General features: G+C 39.1%; 1 protein-coding gene across 5 annotated transcripts in view; it reads left to right on the top strand.

Moving 5' to 3' along the window:
• LOC140476240 (ena/VASP-like protein) overlaps nucleotides 1–15,637 on the top strand; it is a 266,243-nt gene extending 250,606 nt beyond the window's left edge. For 4 of the 5 annotated variants that reach the window (XM_072568522.1, XM_072568521.1, XM_072568525.1 and 1 more), the window contains 5 exons: nucleotides 5,222–5,282; nucleotides 11,203–11,268; nucleotides 13,824–13,893; nucleotides 14,071–14,128; nucleotides 14,989–15,637. In XM_072568522.1, the coding sequence (XP_072424623.1) occupies nucleotides 5,222–5,282; nucleotides 11,203–11,268; nucleotides 13,824–13,893; nucleotides 14,071–14,128; nucleotides 14,989–15,026 (293 nt within the window). In that variant the 3' untranslated portion in view covers nucleotides 15,027–15,637. The remainder of the gene's footprint in view (nucleotides 1–5,221; nucleotides 5,283–11,202; nucleotides 11,269–13,823; nucleotides 13,894–14,070; nucleotides 14,129–14,988) is intronic. The other variant, XM_072568523.1, reaches the window with a different exon arrangement.
• Nucleotides 15,638–18,497: the final 2,860 nt, after the last annotated feature.

Here is an 18,497-nt window from a genome sequence, read left to right as displayed (position 1 = left end):
TATAGTCCAACAGGTTTATTTAGAAGCACTAGCTTTCGGAGCGTTGTTTCTTCATCAGGTAGTTGTGGAGTATAAGATACACAGAATTTATAGCAAAAATTTACAGTGTGATGTAACTGAAATTATATATTGGAAAAGACCTGTTGTTTAGGTCTCTCATCTTTTACATCACACTGCAACCACCTGATGAAGGAGCAGTGCTCCGAAAGCTAGTGCTTCCAAATAAACCTGTGGATTATAACCTGGAGCTGTGTGATTTTTAACTTTGTACACCCCAGTCTAACACCAGCACCTCCAAATCATGCCCATCCAGAGAAATCCTAAAAATCCCCTAATTACGACATACAATTATTTTCTAAAATATTCCACTCAATTTCTTATTAGCATTCTGCTAAAAATCTGTTCCATAAATGATTGTTCTTTGTGTAAAACAGAACTTTACAACTCTGATTCTGTTTTTTTCTTTCCCATTTAACTCTTCTATTTCATTTATGTCAATCTCACTGATGTTGCTCAGGTTATCAGTTGCTCAAGTCTTATGAGTACACAAACATCAGAACAGGAATAGGCCATTCAGCCTCTCACACCTGCTCTGCTGTTCTAGATGACTAACTGACTGTTTACCTCAAAGCTGATATTCCACACTATCCCTAAATACCTTGTTGTTAACAAGATGTAGACATCTATGGATCTGGCTGGCACAGCTATCTGGTCAGAATTCACTAACATCTGACTGCAAAATTCCTCTTGATCTCGGTCCTAATTGGCTTGCTCCTTATCCTCAACAGTGTGCCCTGGTCCTAGATGCCTCCCCCTTCCACAGCCAGAGGCAACATCCTATGTACATCCCATTCCATCCTGAATGGGATCTATGCCACCTTACTGGCGGGAGTGAGAGATGCAATAGCTGGGGCCTTAATAGATATCTTTGCAGCATCCTTGAACATGGGTGAGGTCCCGGAGGACTGGAGAATCGCTAATGTTGTCCCCTTGTTTAAGAAGGGTAACAGGGATAATCCAGATAATTAGAGACCAGTGAGCCTGATGTAAGTGCTGGGGAAGCTGTTGGAGAAGGTAGTGAGAGATAAGATCTATTTACATTCGGAAGAAAATGGGCTTATCAGTGATAGGCAGCATGATTTTGTGCAGGGAAGGTCTTACCAACTTAACGGAATTCTTTGAGGAAGTGACAAAGTTGATTGATGAGGGAAGGGCTGTAGATGTCATTTACATGGACTTCAGTAAGGTGTTTGATAAGGTTCCCCATGGTTGGCTGATGGAGAAGGTGAAGTCACATGGGGTCCAGGGTGTACTAGCTAGATGTGTAGAGAGCTGGCTGGGCAGCAGGGGACAGAGTAGTAATGGAAGGGAGTTTCCAAAATGGAGAACTGTGGCCAGTGGTGTTCAACAGGGATCCGTGCTGGGAACACCATTGTTTGTGATATACATAAATGATCTAGAGGACGGTATAGGTCAGAGATGGGGAACTTATTGTGTTGGAAGGCCGCATTATGTTAGTCGTAATCTAATAAGGCCGCATCCAAGAAACTTCAGTTATACATTCTTCAAAATTCACATTATTTTGTAAAAATCTAACTACTATGTACTAACTAACTAAAAAAAAGAAAAAAAATGTCAATTCTAAAATTAACTAACCTTTTAATTACTTTGTTATGACTTCTTTTTTGTAGGAAAGCACTTGAATATTTGGTTGCAGCATGGAGGTCTGCAGTTTTAGCTGATCCTCTAGATGGGTATCAGTCATTTGTGACCCTAAGGGCGTCTTGATTTTGGTTAAGTAGGAGAATGTAGATTCGCAGCAATAAGTGGTTGAATAGCAAGAAAGCATTTTTTGTGCATGTTGCAAAATTTGGATTCATTCAAAAGGCAACACACAATGACCTAGAAGGCCGCATGCAGATGACAGCAAGATTAGTGGAGTAGCAGGTAGTGAAGGGGACTGTCAGAGAATGGAGCAAAATATAGATAGATTGGAGAGTTGGGAGGAGAAATGGCAGATGGCCTTCAATCCGGGCAAATGTGCGGTGATGCATTTTGGAAGATCCAATTCTAGAGCTAAATATATATTAAATAGGAAAGCACTGGAGAAAATTGATGTACAGAGAGATCTGGGTGTTTAGGTCCTTTATACCCTGAAGGTGGCAATGCAGGTCGGTAGAGTGGTCAAGAAAACATACGGCATGCTTTCCTTCATTAGACGGGGTACTGAGTACAAGAATTGGCAGGTCATGTTACAGTTGTATAGAACTTTGGTTCAGCCACATTTGGAATACTGTGTACAGTTCTGGTCATCACATTAACAAAAGGATGTGGATGCTTTGGAGAGGGTACAGGGGAGATTCACCAGGATGTTGCCTGGTATGGAGGTTGCTAGCTATGAAGAGAGGTTAAATAGATTAGGATTATTTTCATTAGAAAGACAGAGGTTGGAGGGTATGTGATTGAGGTCTACAAAATCATGAGCAGTGTAGACAGGGTGGATAGCAAGAAACTTTTTCCCAAAGTGGGGGACTCAGTTATTAGGAGTCATGAGTTCAATGTGAGAGGGGAAAAGTTTAAAGGAAATATGCGTGGAAAGTTCTTATGCAGAAGATGGTGGATACCTGGAATGCATTGCCAGCAGAGGTAGTAGAGGCGGGCACAATAGCATCATTTAAGATGTGTCCAGACAGATACATGAAAGGTCAGGGAGCAGAGGGATACAGATCCTTGCAAATTGCTGCTTGATATACTCACAGCAAGACTCTCCTGCACCAGTCCTTTATGTTCTGAAAATATTTATGAAGACACATTAATTATTTTCACACCATATTCACTTTTACATATTCAGTTTAGTGTGTTGTTTAGTGTGGACTCCTGTGCCCTCTTCCCTACCTGCTCCTCCTCCTCCCCACTACACCTTGACCAATTTTCCGAAACATTGTAAGTTTATCAAGAAACATTATTTTGAGTCATTCTCTAAATTTCAGTTAGAAAACAATTTTCATCTATGTGCTTTTTATAATATAATACTATTTCCCTTTGTGGGAGAAAGCCACTGTGCCTTTTGCTGTCCCCTTCAGTATCTTTTCAAGCATTTCATTGAGATGTGCACTACTTTAACTTCAAGGCATGCCAAAACTCTGCATGTTTTCTAAGTATGAGATCACAAATCTTTCTCGAGTCACAATCTCCATGGGCAGCTATTTATATTTCAAACATTATGTACATCTCCCAGTGAGAGCTGTAATCCTTTTAAATGTATTTCTATTGGCATCAAATTCTTTAGTGTCTGCACACCTTGCTGTTAAGTGAGGTTAAATGTGTGTGGGAGCATTTAGATATTTTAGTTGTTCATTTGATTCCAAATGAATGCGTTTTGCATTGCCCTTGAATTACAACAAAATAATTAATATGTTATCTTGGCATAGCCAAGATCTACTGGAAGGAAGGCCAGTTTTAAAAAAACAAACTTTGAAACAATTAAACTGATGATATTACAGAAATGTACGGCATGGAATCAGACCCTTCAGTCCAACCTGTCCATGCTGACCAGATATCCTAAATAAATCTAGTCCTATTTGCCAGCATTTGGCTCATACCCTTCTAACCCTTTCCTATTCATAAAACCATCCAGATGCCTTTTAAATGTTGAAATTGTACCAGCCTCCACCACTTCTTCTGGCATCTCATTCCATACATGCACAACCCTCTGCATGAAAAAGTTGCCCCTCAGGTCTCTTTAAATTTTTCCCCTCTCACCTTGAAACTATGCCCTCTAATTTTGGACACTCCCACCCTGGGGAAAAGACCTTGTCTACTCACTCTATCCATGCCCCTCATGGTTTTATAAACCTGTATAACATCATCCCTCAGCCACAAAGGTCCAGGGAAAACAACCCCAGCCTATTTAGCCTCTTCCTATAGCTAAAACCCTCAAACTCTGGCACATCCTTGTAAATCTTTTTTGAACTCTTTCAAGTTTCCCAACATTCTTTCTAATAGCATGGAGACCAGAATTGCACACAATATTCCAAAAGTGGCCTAACCAGTGTTCTGTACAGCCACAACAAGATCTCCCAACTCCTGTACTCAGTGCACTAACCAATAAAGGCAAGCATACCAGATGCCTCCTTCAGTGTCCCCATTTACCTACAATTCCATTTTCTTGTGGAATTATTTGTACTTTGGTGTTATTGTGGGCTCTCGAAATCGTACAATCCATGACATGATCTTAATCATAATCTAGTACCATCTGTCGTAAAGGCAAGTTTCAGGAGTGGTTTAATAAAGAAAGAAAGTACCTCTAGTGGCCAATGACTAAATTGTAGCAAAACGTTCAATTTGATTCTCCCCTGCACTGAATAAGCCCATCTCAACAATGGCAACAATTAGAATGGTGCTATATCACTTCAGTTTCCCTGCATTAGAGCAGATAATAAATCACTGGAATTTTCCACTCCTGATCATTGTCCAGTGATCATTGCTAAAATAAGCATACAGTTGGGTATGCTTAAGACCAAATTGGGTTAACTGTGATGCCCCTTTTTTTTATTCTTTCATGGGATGTGGATGCAATTGCTCAAAGCTATAATGTACTTTTAAGTGGTGAATGTTTGTTACTCTATACTGAAATAATATTAAATGGTACAAAGAAATAGATGTTAAAATTATACCTAACAAAAAGTGCAGCTTGACACATTTTTACAGAGGATTATAAAAGTCTTGTTCACATATCCACATTTCTTTTAGACTGAAGCCGGGTTTGGGGTCACAATTCCATGAACACAATGGGACAGTTCTCCATAAATAGGGTTGAACACTGATTTAATCAGTAGAAGTTCTGGGTATACCCTGTATATGAAACTGAAATTGGAGCTCTAGTAGATTGTTTTCAGGTAGAGATCATTTCTTTTGTATCTGCCACAATACCAATTCCACACTTGAGCTAGATCAGCACTTATGTGCACAATAGCCTGAAAGGCAGCTGTCCTACTGTTACCAAATGGTACAAATCTGGCAGTATTGGAGATTATCAGCAGGAAAGCAGCTCCCTAACACAAACAAAGAACATTTAGTGCAGCAGTTCTGCATAATGTCAGGTCCAGTCCCTTCCAGCAAAATACACAATTGTCCAGTAATTTGTCTTTTTGTTGAGAAATTTACAACAAATTAACATTCTTGAAATAAGGAGGTTATGTTGTTAAATATTTCTCAACAGATACTGGTAAAAAGCCATGGGAAAGGGCCAATTCCACCGAAAAGACAGGAACTCTCTCAAGGTGAGCAGTTAAAGGATGAATATAAATTTGACACTTTGAAAGCAGGTTTTTAATAAAATGCTTATTTATCAGATTTTGCTAAATGGTGACAACCAAGCTATATTCTGTGTGTCAGTTTTTTGGAAAAATATCCAGAGGGGCTACCTAACATTTATGAAATTATGTTAATTGCGCCTGGCAAGCTGTCTGAATTCACTCTCAAGTTATTTTGGGATGTGTTGGCACAGTGGGTAAAAACATTGCCCTTTGACCTTCCAGAAAATAAAGGCAGACAGCATACTGATGTGAAATAGTATTCTCCCCTGAGCTTGGGTGGACTAAAAATAATGCAGATTAAATTCTGTTTGACAGCTGACCCATGGATTGATACATGAGGTTCACTCATGTTTGGCATTGTGGATCTGCTTTGTAGTTTTAAGAAGGTGTGTTAAGTGCTCACAATCTGACATTTGAGAATGAGGTCAGCTTAGTGATCCTAGTAATTAGACTTAGTGTCAGCCTTGGCTAGCACTCACCCCGAGTCAGAAGTTCGAGGTTCCAGTCCCACTGCCGAGGCTTCAGCAGATAATCTAGATTGACACTTCAATGTAGCACTGCACCATGGGCTATGCTGCCTTTAACATGACGCATCTGCCCTCTCAGTTGAACATTGTAATTACCATCTCGCTAGTTAAAGAACAGTAGAATGGCTCTCCTTATGTCATGGCCAGTATTTATCTTTCAACCAATGTCACGAGAAATGATTATCTAGTTATTACAAAATTAATTTTTCTAACATTTTGCTGTGTGAAATTTGATGACTGTGTTTCCCCACAACGTACGGTGATTATACTTCAACAGTGCTTAATTGATTGTAAAACACTATGAGACATCCTAACATCATGAAAGGTGATGTATAAACACACATTCTTCTTTATTTATTAAGTGTTTCAAACAAGTATCATGCCAAAGGTAACAGCATTCATGATTGATCTTATTTCTGTACATTTTCTGTGGTTGTGGGGTACAGCTTATTGGATATAATTATGATATTGCACATCAGGAACTGTCTGTACACTATCTGTGCATCTTTCCTGCAAATGCCTGATAATACAGTATTGTGTAAAACATTCATATTCATTCTCTTTTGTCATTGTTGGTATCCTTCACCATAATGTGTAAAACCACATTTGAGGAGAGTTCTGAATGTTATCACTTACAATTATGAGCAAGAAATACTTTCCATTAAAATAGAACAATTGCTGTTGTTCCACTTTCTGCACCATCAGTTAACTCATCAACAACTGGATGATCACTGGTAACTATTCTTATGTCTCATGTCTTCTTTATATTTTGGGACTGCTTCTTGAAGCCTGGGGTTCTGGATAGTGTGGAGTCTATCTCAGCTATTCCCAATTCTTTTTTTGACTGCGAGATATTCTCTAACATCTGCAGAAGGTTTGAGGATGACGCTGAATGACAAAGCATCTTGTCAGGCTTCAGTGTCAAGTTTGCTTTTTCAGAGTTTTTTAAAATCTATGTTTTATATTTGGAGTCTACTGTATTGTCAACTGTATAAGTGGACCTGAGAGTCACCAGAGGCAACAGTGTTGCATCATTTACAGGTGAGCCACAGACAAAGTGGGGTCTGCAATTAGTGCCTGTGTGGTGACACCGTAGCTAGAGTGTATTTTTGGTTTTAATGCCATGCTGTGTACTGAGCAATGCCTTCCACCCTCAGGGGTAAGGAGAGGAGACAGGTCCCAAGCCTACTTCAGTTGAAATGGAAATTGAACCACACTATTGGTGTTAATCTGAACCACATGCTAGCCATTTAGGCAACTGAGGTAACTGTGCCCCACATTAATGTTAATCTTACTTTAATGTGTCAGATCCATGCATCAATGTAATAAATTCAAGAAGTGCTGGAATTACTTAGCAGGTCAGACAGTATCTGTGTGTAGAGAAATGGACCAAGTTAATAGATCAATTGCCTTTCTGGAAATTGAAAGGGATCTCGTACATTAGCTCGAAGCAAAACATACTACCCTCTCCAGTATCATTTTTGGAGAAGGGAGACATTTAATTGGACAAGAGGGTGACTGGTGTGAGCATTGGTGTAATGATATTGTAATTGGACTAGTAATAAAAGACCCAGGCTAATGCTCTAGGAATATGGGTTTAAATTCAATTAATAAATCTGGAATCAAACGCTAGTCTAATGATGACTGCAAAACCAGTGTCAATTGTAGCAAAGAAAATTCTAGAAAATCTGCCAACCTCCCCTGGTCTGGCCAATTTTAACTCCAAATCTACAGAAGTGTTGATTTCTCTTTAATGCAAGGTCCTCCTTTGAAGCCTTATGCAAAATATGGAAGAACTGTCTCACAGACTATTCAAGTCATCCTTGATGTTGTCATTCTTATACCAGAAAGACAATGTCCCAATCACCATCATCATCATCATTCCTCCACCAGGGGTGGCAGTGCAGTGATATACAATCAGAAAGGAATTGCCCGGGAATCTACAACATTGACTCCAGACCCTGTGAAGTCTCATGGCATCATATCAAACATGGACAAAGGAAATATCCTACTGATTATCACCTACTGCCTCCCCTCAGCACCTCTCAACATTCATCACCAGGAGTGACTTGATAATAGCACCACTGATTGAAATGGTTAATTCTGAAAGGACATAGCTGCTTGACTGGGTCTACAGCTTGTGGTGAGGAAACCAACAAGGGGGAATAATTTACTTGATGTCTTCCTCACCAATTTGCCTGCCTTTCCGTAACAGTATTTGTGAGAATGACCATTGCACAGTCCTTCTGGAGGTGAAGTCCCACTTTCGCATTGAGGGTACCTTCTGTTGTGTTGTGTGGCACTATCACTATGTCGAATGGGATAGATTTATTTTGGATGCAGTGACTCAAGACTAGGCATCCCTGAGGTACTGTGGCAATCAGCAACAGCAAAGCTGTATTCAAACACAATCCATAATCTCATGACTGAGTATAACCCCACATTACCATTACCATCAAGCTAGAGGTTCTACCTGGTTCAATAGAGAGTGCAAGAGGGCATTCCAGGAACAGCACCAGGCATACATAAAAATGAGATGTTGTTCTGGAGAAGGTACAATACAGGATTATGTGTGCCAAACAGCATAATCAAAATGAAATAGACAGAACTGAGCAATTCCACAACAAACTGATCAGACCTAAGCTCTGCCACATCCAGTCATAAATGATGGGAGATAATTAACCTAATTACAGGAGAAGGAGTCTCCACAAATAAACCATCTTCAATGATGAAGCAGTCCAACACATCAGTGCAAAGGACAAGTATTTGCAACAATCTTTAGCCAAAAGTGCCAAGTGGGTGATCCATCTCAACTTTCTTCAGATGTCCTGTCCAACATGGATGCCAGCCTTAAACCAATTCAGTTCACTCCATGTGACATCAGGTGCTGGGCACTGACAACATTCCCGGAATAGTACTTAAGATTTCTGCTCCAGACCTAGCTGCACTTCGAGCCAACCCGTTTAAACACAGCTACAACACTGGCATCTACCCAACAATGTGGAAAATTGCCCAAACATGTCTTATGCACAAGAAGCAAGACAAATCCAACCCAGTCAATTACCACTCCATCTGTCTACTTTTAATCACCAAGCAAGGTGATGAAGAGGGTTGTTAACAATGCTATCAAGCAGTACTTGCTTACCAAGAACCTGCTGAGTAATGCACAGTTTGGGTTCTACAATGGCTACTCAGCTCCTGATCTCATTACAGCTTTGGTCCAAGTATAGGAACTGAGAAAGGGTATCAAGAGTGACTGCACTTGATACAAAGGCAACATTTGACCAGAAGTGGCAACCAGGAGCCTGAACAAAACAGGACTCAGAAGGAAAGGGGGACAATCTTTCCACTGCTTGGCTGGTGCAAAGGAATATTGTTGCAGTTATTGGAGGTCAGTCATCTCAGCTTCAGGACATCATTGCAGGAGTTCCTCAGGGTAAGACCATAAGAAATAGGAGTGGAGGTAAGGCCATTTGGCCCATCGAGTCCACTCCGCCATTCAATCATGGCTGATGGGCATTTCAGTGCCACTTACCCGCACTCTCCCCGTAGCCCTTAATTCCTTGCCAAGATTAAGAATTTATCAATCTCTGCCTTGAAGACATTTAATGTCCTAGTCTCCACTGTGTTTCATGGCAATGAATTCCACAGGCCCACCACTCTCTGGCTATAGAAATGTCTCCTCATTTCCATTCTAAATTGACCCCTTCTAATTCAAAGACTGTGCCCACGGGTCCTAGTATCCCCGCCTGATGGAAACAATTTCCCAGCATCCACCCATTCTAAGCTATGAACTATCTTGTAAATTTCTATTAGATCTCCCCTCAATCTTCTAAAGATTGTCCAAGGCTAGTGTCCAAGACTCAATCATTTTCAGTAGCTTCATCAATGACCTTCCTTCCACTGTAAGGTCAGAAGTGGGGCTGGACACCAATGATTGCACAATGTTCAGCACTATTTGTGACTCCACAGATACTGAAGCAGTCTGTGCCCATGTACAATAAGAAATGGACTAAATCCAGATTTGGGCTGATAAGTGGCAAGTAACATTCACACTACACAAATCCCAAGCGATGACCATCTCCAACAAGAGACAATCTAACCATTGGCCATTGCGACCACTGAATCCACCACTATAAACCTAAGGCATTGGGGAGGGGTGTGGTGGGGTGCGGTTACCATTGATCAGAAGCTGAGATGAACCAATCACATAAATACTGTAACTCCAAGAGCAGATCAGAGGCTAGGAATTCGGTAGTGAGTAACTTACATCCTGACTTCTGCACCTTATACAAGGTACATGTGAAGAGTGTGATGTAAAACAGCTTACTTGCCTGAATGAGTGCAACTCTAACAACACTCAAGAACTTTGACACCAGTCAGGAGAAAGCATCCGGCTTAATCAACATCCTGCTTGTTAATGCTGTGGGTGTATTGTGGTGGTTCAAGAAGGCTGTTCGCCACCACCTTTGCCTGGATATTTGAGAATGTGCAATCAATACTGACCAAGTCAATGATTCTCGCGTCCCATGAATGCAGAAAAAAGATGAGCTGGCTTTTAGGAAGACATAATAGCTATCCTTACTTGTACATCCTCAACTAATAATTGAGACATGTTGAGTATGAGCAGATTGTTGCAGCAAATATAAATGTTTGTTTGTTTGATTCCAACTGTACAACAAGTGATATCTTCCTGTAAACTGAGGGGATTCATAAATATAATTACTTTATTGGATAGTTTACAGTGGAATATGCACAAAAGGTGTGGGTTTATCGACAATTATTCAGTGTCAGACTAACAATAAATGTCCTGCTATTAGAAGCATATTACAACAAAGCAATGCAGATGAAGATTTAGTAAAATAAATACTTATGGATTAAACTTGCAATTAAGTTAACAAGCCACTGAAGGTTTGTACTTCTGAAAGGGTTAACCAATATTTTGAGCATTAACAAATATTTTGAGCATTCAAATTTTACCAAAGCCAATTTACAGTGAGTATTGACAAAGCTTTATTATATTTTTACTTATTAGTTACAACAAAATATTTTAAGGTGTTGTTTCTGTTTTTTTCTGGCCTTAATATTTCAGCAATGCAATTGATGCGTTTGTGCTAACTGGAGTGATTTCCTGTACTGATGAGTTTCAGTGATTGAGCAGTTAGGGTGCCCACATTGCCTGAAAAGCTAAGGCATGCCATCAGGTAGTGACTTCATATTTTGCTTCTTGTAGTCACTTACCTTGAAGTTCATTTGTACACAAAAGGTGTTTTAAATTCAAGAACATAATATTTTTTGCATTTTAACTTTTGAAGAATATTGAATTCATTTTTTCTAATTCCATTCTATTGTTTTAGAAATGCATTTATGACGAAGAGTCCTGAAGCTAAGAATGTTGTGCAGTCTCATCTTTCATCTTCTAGGTACAAATGAAAGAAACAGTTTTTAATCCTTTTTAGCTTATCCATTCGTGGATGCGCATCTCCTTGTCAACTGCAGACTGGATATCCAGAACTATAAACTGGCACCTACTGCATTGTTAAACAGCTTGCTTCACCTTGTTCTTCCATGACAACGCAATGTTCGTCAATGTGCTATTTCATGTGTGTGTCCAACTTGAAGATTATGACCTGGTCATATAGATTGAGAAACCTGTTCAGAATTGAAGTTTAGCTTAAAAGTTTACAAACTTAAATAATTAATATGCATTTAAAATACCAGGTCCCATTGAAAATAGCAGGAGCACATGTGCAGCTGTAGGAACCCAAGAAGACCCCTCTTGGTCTCTCAATCTCTATTCAGCTTACCTATAGTGATGTGATCAGATAGTGAACAAATCTCTTGAATTTTGCTAATTCATATTTCACCTGTGCGGTTCCAAATGCAGGCTACACAATTGTACCTTCAAAATAATCTGTGCAACAATTAAACATCTGCATCACAATAAAACAATTCCATTTCCTTTGAATAAGTTTGGCAATCAGAAGTTTTTTTGATGGATGGCACGGTAGCTAAATGATTAGCACTGCTGCCTCACATAGCCAGCGACTGGTTCAATTTCAGCCTCAGGCAACTGTCTGCGTGGAATTTTTGTGTTGTCCCTGTTTCTGTGAGAGTTTCCGGTGGATGCTCTGGTTCCTTCCATAGTCAAAAGATGAGCAGCGTGGGTGGATTGGCCATGCTACTTTCTCCAAAGTGTCCAGCGGTGTGCAGCCTAGGTGGATTAGGTGGTAAATGCAGGGTTACAGGGATAGGGTGCGTCTGAGTGGGATGCTGTTCAGAGGGCCAGTGCAGACTTATTGGGCTGAATGGCTTCTTTCTGCACTGTAAAAATTCCATGATTCTAAGATCTCATTGATCAGCATGTTAAGCAATAACTCTAGATGTTTCGCTATCATTGTCCAATTGATTTTTCCTGAACTTTTAACACTTCTGAGGAGCTTTAGGACCCAAGTTATCCCTGTCATCACTTCTCTAAGACCCTAGTTCCAAATAGTATTTGATTAATTTCCAAAAGCATCAGTATATCTGTACAACAGAGATATCTCCTTTGTTATGAATTAATTAGCTTCCCCAGTTATTTTTGAGCTTTCCATTCCACCTTTTATGATGCTCCTACTAAAGATTGTTTCACTTTCTTGTCAGTAATGTACATCTGCTATACAACTTGGCAATGTGAAGCTGTGCATTATTTGCTGTCACTGTGACCAGCAGAACTAAACGCCATTATGTTTAGTTTGTTGCACATTGTCGATGCTGAAATAACCCAGTAATATTTGCCACTAGGCGGGTAGCTTTTCTCATTACCAGAAACACAGTTCCAATTTAAATCACTCACCTGGGAAGTGAGGCATTTATCCACAAATAGATAATATTGCAAGAAGAGTTGAGCCACACTGCTTCCTAGTGCTTCCAAACTGAATTGAATTAGGAGCAAGTTTAACAATTTAATATTTTAAAATGAGAAGGGCTGTTTTCAGATGTAATCCAATGTACAGCAAAACTCCTGATATAATCTTATACTCATTGATTGCCCATGGCATTACAGATGGAAGAAGAGTAATTGTAATCCAAGTTAGATGGTGGAATTAACTGGATTGGGCTGCCTTAACATAATTCAGTACCTATGATAAACTGCAACATTCTGATTTTTAATATTATATTTCTGAAATCAATTTCACTTCCAAATTTATGATGGAAACTGCCAATGGTAAACTTGTGACACTGTAATTGTGGCCTCCTTCCCACCACTATTGCTCCTTCAGAACATTATCATAGTATATCAAGTGCACATAGACAGATTTCACTATAACCATGACCATGAGAATTTAAAATGGAAATATGATCTATCAATTATTGAGTACTCTGAAACCCAGGATACTAAATGAACAGAATGGCAATTATCTGACTGCAGTCAGGAAGCTAGTGCCTACTTTAAGTAAAAATATCACCAGGACTAATTACGGGATACAAACAAATAAGTGTTGTGCTGATACAAAATACTTTCAACATCTTTGATACATTTACCATTTTCAGATTTTTTTTTCTCCTTAGAGCCTTCTTGCCCTATTTATATAACTCCCCTTTGCTGATGGGAAATGTTTTCAAACCAAAATGTACACGTTGAACAGATGGAGCATTAAATTATAGCATTTATACTTCTGGCTTTTAAAGTTGGGTGGCATGGGGGAACAGATTTCCAGTCACACTTTTTACAGGGCACATGGAAAGATTGTGTGTAAAGAGGACCCCTACAGTCCCAGATTAGTCTAAAATGTACACAATGCCACAGGACATCAGGCCAATGAAATGTAAATATTAGTTTCAAGAAGAACTAGATAATAAAACTGCCTTGTCTTGCCTTCCCTTTAAGAATGCTAATCTGGTGCCTCCTGCTGCTGCATAGACTTTCAGTACTTCAGATGTGACTATTACTAGAACCCAAGCTTAATTTATTTTTTTATTCCCTGCCCTATAGGCTGAAGCCGGGAAGCGGCACCAGTAATGACGTGGTCACAGATGCCTTAGATTTTGATCGATTGAAGTCGGTATGTCTGAACTGGAGAGGCTATCAAATATTAAATGTTTCCTATAAAGTAGTTTGCATTGTTAATCTTCAAAGTAATAACAAATCTTACTTTGAACTGCTCAGTTAAAATGTACAGAGTTATCCTTCCAGACCTTGTACAAACCAGCTTGCATTTTTTATAATTTAAACTCAACAGGAAATACTGGAGGAAGTCGTCAAGGAGCTCCACAAGGTGAAGGAAGAAATTATTGATGGTAGGCACTATTTTCTTGCTGACTGTGATAAACAGTGAAATACCAACATGTTTGAGGGACTGGATTCTCCAATGTGTTCTATTTCTTTAAGATGTTTTGATGGTCCCTTGTAATTAGTTAGCCCTCCAAACTCGATTTAACTTAATCTAAATTGCCATCATTTACAAAATGTATCTAAAATTCTATTACTGGATATTAAATGTTTGGCTGTTCCTCAATAGGGATCTAAAATACATAGTTTAAATGAAAACTTTGCACTGTAACTATATCTTAGGATGGGCAGTCTCCGGATTGCGAACGATTTCTGTTCTGGAGGCCGTTCACAAGTCGATTTGTCCCCAGGAGGGAACTCAATGCAGGACAACGGAAAACAGCTGTTCATAAGGAAATGTTCATATGTCGAGTCTTTAAGTTGCCTGTATGGGATCGCGTTCATCAGTACGAGCATTTGTACGTCAGGTGTTCATAAATCAGGGGCCTCCTGTAACTAAATTGCCAGCTCCATAGTTTTATAAAAACCGAACTCTGGTAGGTCACCACTGCCGCTCAGTGGAACAGCGGAGAATTGAACCAAATTGGCTTTTACAGTATTTATTTTGGTTAATTCAAATGACAGGAATCTTAACTATGTTTAGATTTTTGTAGTTTGCCCTGTAAACTTTCTTTTAACTTTTCTCAAAATTCAGCCTTGGTCTTGTGGAATAGATTTCATACAGAATGTATGGGTGCCTCTCTGTAATCATTCAGCTGCTAAACTATACTGAATGTTAATTCCAGCTATTAATTCATTGTCTATAATATTTGAATAGTAAAATGTTAGATTCCTATTCCTACTGACATCACCTCTCATTGTATTTTAGCCATTAGAGAAGAATTGAGCAGAATCAGTACAACGTAATGAATTTTGCACTCTGAAACGTGGGAAGTTCTGAAAGGAATTGGGGAAGATGAGACAGCTGTGTGGAGTATTGTGTGGAAGATGACTAGGAGAGAAGCTATGCACTGAATGTCACGGTCGCTTTTAAACCCTTCATTGATTAGTGGACTCAATATGCTCTGCTGCTTACTGCCTTGGATCTGCTTCACATGAAAAGTCTTAATAATTATCCAAAACAACAAAAAACTTTCAATAATTTTAATACTTGTGGATCTTATTTTCTAGGTTTTTCAAAAAAAATTGCACATCTGTTTTATGTTAGCCTTTGTAATTTTTTATTAGCTTATTTAAAGGTTTACATTATTTCTAGATTATGTTTTTAGAGAAGAGCTTCAATACAGACACAAACACAAAACACATTTTGCTTTTAGTAGACAAATAAGTTGTTATTTCTATTTTAAGATGTTACCACAGTATTTTTGACTCTCTGTTTTGAAAATTGTTGCCAACAAAGAGATCCTTGTAGCATTACTGAAAAGGCAGAAACTTGTAAAAGTTGTGATATGACAATGGTAACTGATTTCTCAACAAATCTTTCAAACCTTATTAAAACAAGGTACATCAATGCAAAATTGTTTATGTTCATGTTAGAATGCAGGTGATACAGAATTTCAAATTAATTATAGTTAGTAGAAATGTTCCATGTACCAATCACCATGATCTATAGAGATGGCTTGTTGATTGTGGAATGCCCAGAAGTATTTCCAGGTAAATAGCATCTCACAAACTATTATAGCACTAGAATTAGATTAACCAAATCCTCAGTGGAGCTAGAACTGTTAAATGTCTCCTTTACTGCAGAGTTAGCTGTCAACTTGGTCCTATGCCATAAAAAATACTTAAGTGCAACAGTGTATGCATGCATGTGCTGAATTTAATTGGAAATCTTTGAATTGATTGCCAACAATTATGTTATAGAGGGGACTGGGTCAGCATTGAGCAAATGCAGAGCAAATGCAAATGGATAGGAAGATTCTGTGTTAAAACCCAAAGTTTATAAAATAGACATCCATGTTGTTTCAAATAAGATAAATTAAGTTACTGAAGTGGGAAGGTTCAGTTGTACTTTAAAAGGTACACACCAGGTGGCACACTGTAATGCAATTCATACAAGATCAAGATCAACTGGATTTCAAACAAATTTGTTATATCTGCAAAACATGTTCAAAATCCAAAATGCCATCTTTAAAATTGATCACATTTCATCACAATTGAACCTGTTTAATGTCATTTTTCTAGATTACTGTGTTTTAATAATCCCTCACTGTTATAAATTAAACATTCAAAACAAGCTATAACCTCGTGGTGGATCCTGTTAGTAGTCTCTCAAATTCAGCAATGCATGGAAAGCTAGTTTATTATGATATGGTCTCTTGACTCATGTTAAGATTTAGAAAGAGCAGCACTAGCAGCTGTAGCTATTGTAATCTCATAGTAATGACAGCAATGTACTGGGTTGGTTGGTGAACTGGGAAACACGGGAGCCAATAGAAAGCTGGTAGAAGACGAAGAGCAATTGAACCAGCCAGAACAATGATGAAATGGAGAACAGGCAGAATGAAAATGAAGATGAAATGAAAGTAAAATGAAAAATAGGAGATCCATTTCATGAAAGCGTTCTTTATTATTGTGTTCAATTGGATTTGCTGAAATCCTGGAGTTCTGGACCAGGTTTTAAAAAGATTTCTGGTTCTGCTTTAGTCTTTTTTTATTCAGCAATTCAGCCAGAGAACTCCCCACATATTAACGTGTTTGATGTCTAGTTTATACATCAGAGCCTGGATTTAAAAAATTAACAGTTAATTAGATTTTCCTTTTCCAGTAGTTCATGTTTTGAAATAAATTGGTAATCACATACCTTCCATCTAAATTATAATGTTCATAATGTGAAGGTGCCATATGTAAAAGATGTTTTGATAATGTTCATGAGAAACCAGGTACCTTTACTAACATACGGATGTCAGAGAGAGTTCTCACTGCAAGTCTCTTTATACTTGGTAGAGATGATTGCTGTAGCTGGCTCCTATCTCCACCTTGTAGCAAAACTGCTTCCTTGTTATTTTTACATTAATTTACAGACCCCCACCCCCCCCCAGCAAGTCTTTCCAGACCCCTGTTTGAGAATCATAGTTTCAAAGTACATCGATACCATATCTTCATCAAATCTAATAGCGTGAAATATGAAAATGTCTCATTTAATTCTGATTCTATTACTAACTTGAAAGGGTTCAGAAAAGATTTACAAGGGTGTTGCCAGGGTTGGAGGATTTGAGCTACAGAGAGAAGTTGAATAGGCTGGGGCTGTTTTCCCGGCATGTCGGAGGCTGAGGGGTGACCCTATTGAGGTTTATAAAATCATGAGGGACATGGATAGGGTAAATAGACAAAGTCTTTCCCCTGGGGGTGGGGAGGGAGTCCAGAACTAGAGGGCATAGTTTTAGGGTGAGTGGGGAAAGATATAAAAGATACGTAAGAGACAACTTTTTCACACAGAGGGTGGTGCATGTATGGAATGAGCTGCTAGAGGATGTGGTTGAGGCTGGTACAATTCCAACATTTAAAAGGCATCTGGATGGGTATATGAATAGGAAGGGTTTGGAGGAATATGGGTAGGGTGCTGGCAGGTGGGACTAGATGGGTTGGGATATCTGGTTGGCATGAATGAGTTGGACCGAAGGTGTACATCTCTATGACTTGATGACTATAACTGTTGACTGTCATTTTCTTATTCATTTATGAGACGTGGGTGGCACTGCCTATGCCAGCATTTATTGCCAATCCCTAGTTGCTCTTGGGAAGGTGGTGATGGGTTGCGTTCTGGAACTGGTGCGCTCATTTTGGTGTAGGTACACTCACAATGCATTAGGGAGTTTCTGGATCTTGACCTAAGAACATTGAAGGAATAGCGATATATTTCCAAGTCAGGGTGGTGACTGGTACGAAGGGCTTTTGCCCGAAACGTTGATTTCGCTGCTCGTTGGATGCTGCCTGAACTGCTGTGCTCTTCCAGCACCACTAATCCAGTATTTGATTTTCAGCATCTGCAGTCATTGTTTTTACACTGGTATACACTACCCTAGTCCTTCTAGAGGTAGTGATTGTGTATTTGAAAGGTGCTATGTAAGGAGCCTTGGTGAATTTCTGTAGTGCCTTTTGTAAATAGAACACCCTGATACTACAGGCCATTGGTAATGAAGAGAGTGAATGTTTGTGGGTGGGGTGCCAATCCATCAAGTTGCTTATTCTTGGGTAGTGTGAAGCTTCTTGAGTATTGTTTGACCTGAACTCATCTAGACAAGTGAGGAGCATTCCATCACACTCCCGGCTTGTGCTTATAGATGATAGAAGGCTTTGAAGAGCCAGAAAGTGAGTTACATGCTTTAGGATTCCCATCCTCTGACCCACTCTTGAGGCCATTATTTATGTGGCTAG

Source organism: Chiloscyllium punctatum, chromosome 4, assembly GCF_047496795.1.
Source record: "Chiloscyllium punctatum isolate Juve2018m chromosome 4, sChiPun1.3, whole genome shotgun sequence".
Classification (NCBI taxonomy): domain Eukaryota; kingdom Metazoa; phylum Chordata; class Chondrichthyes; order Orectolobiformes; family Hemiscylliidae; genus Chiloscyllium; species Chiloscyllium punctatum.
The sequence above is the reverse complement of the archived record's forward strand: the minus strand, read 5'-3'. Positions and strand labels throughout refer to the sequence as shown.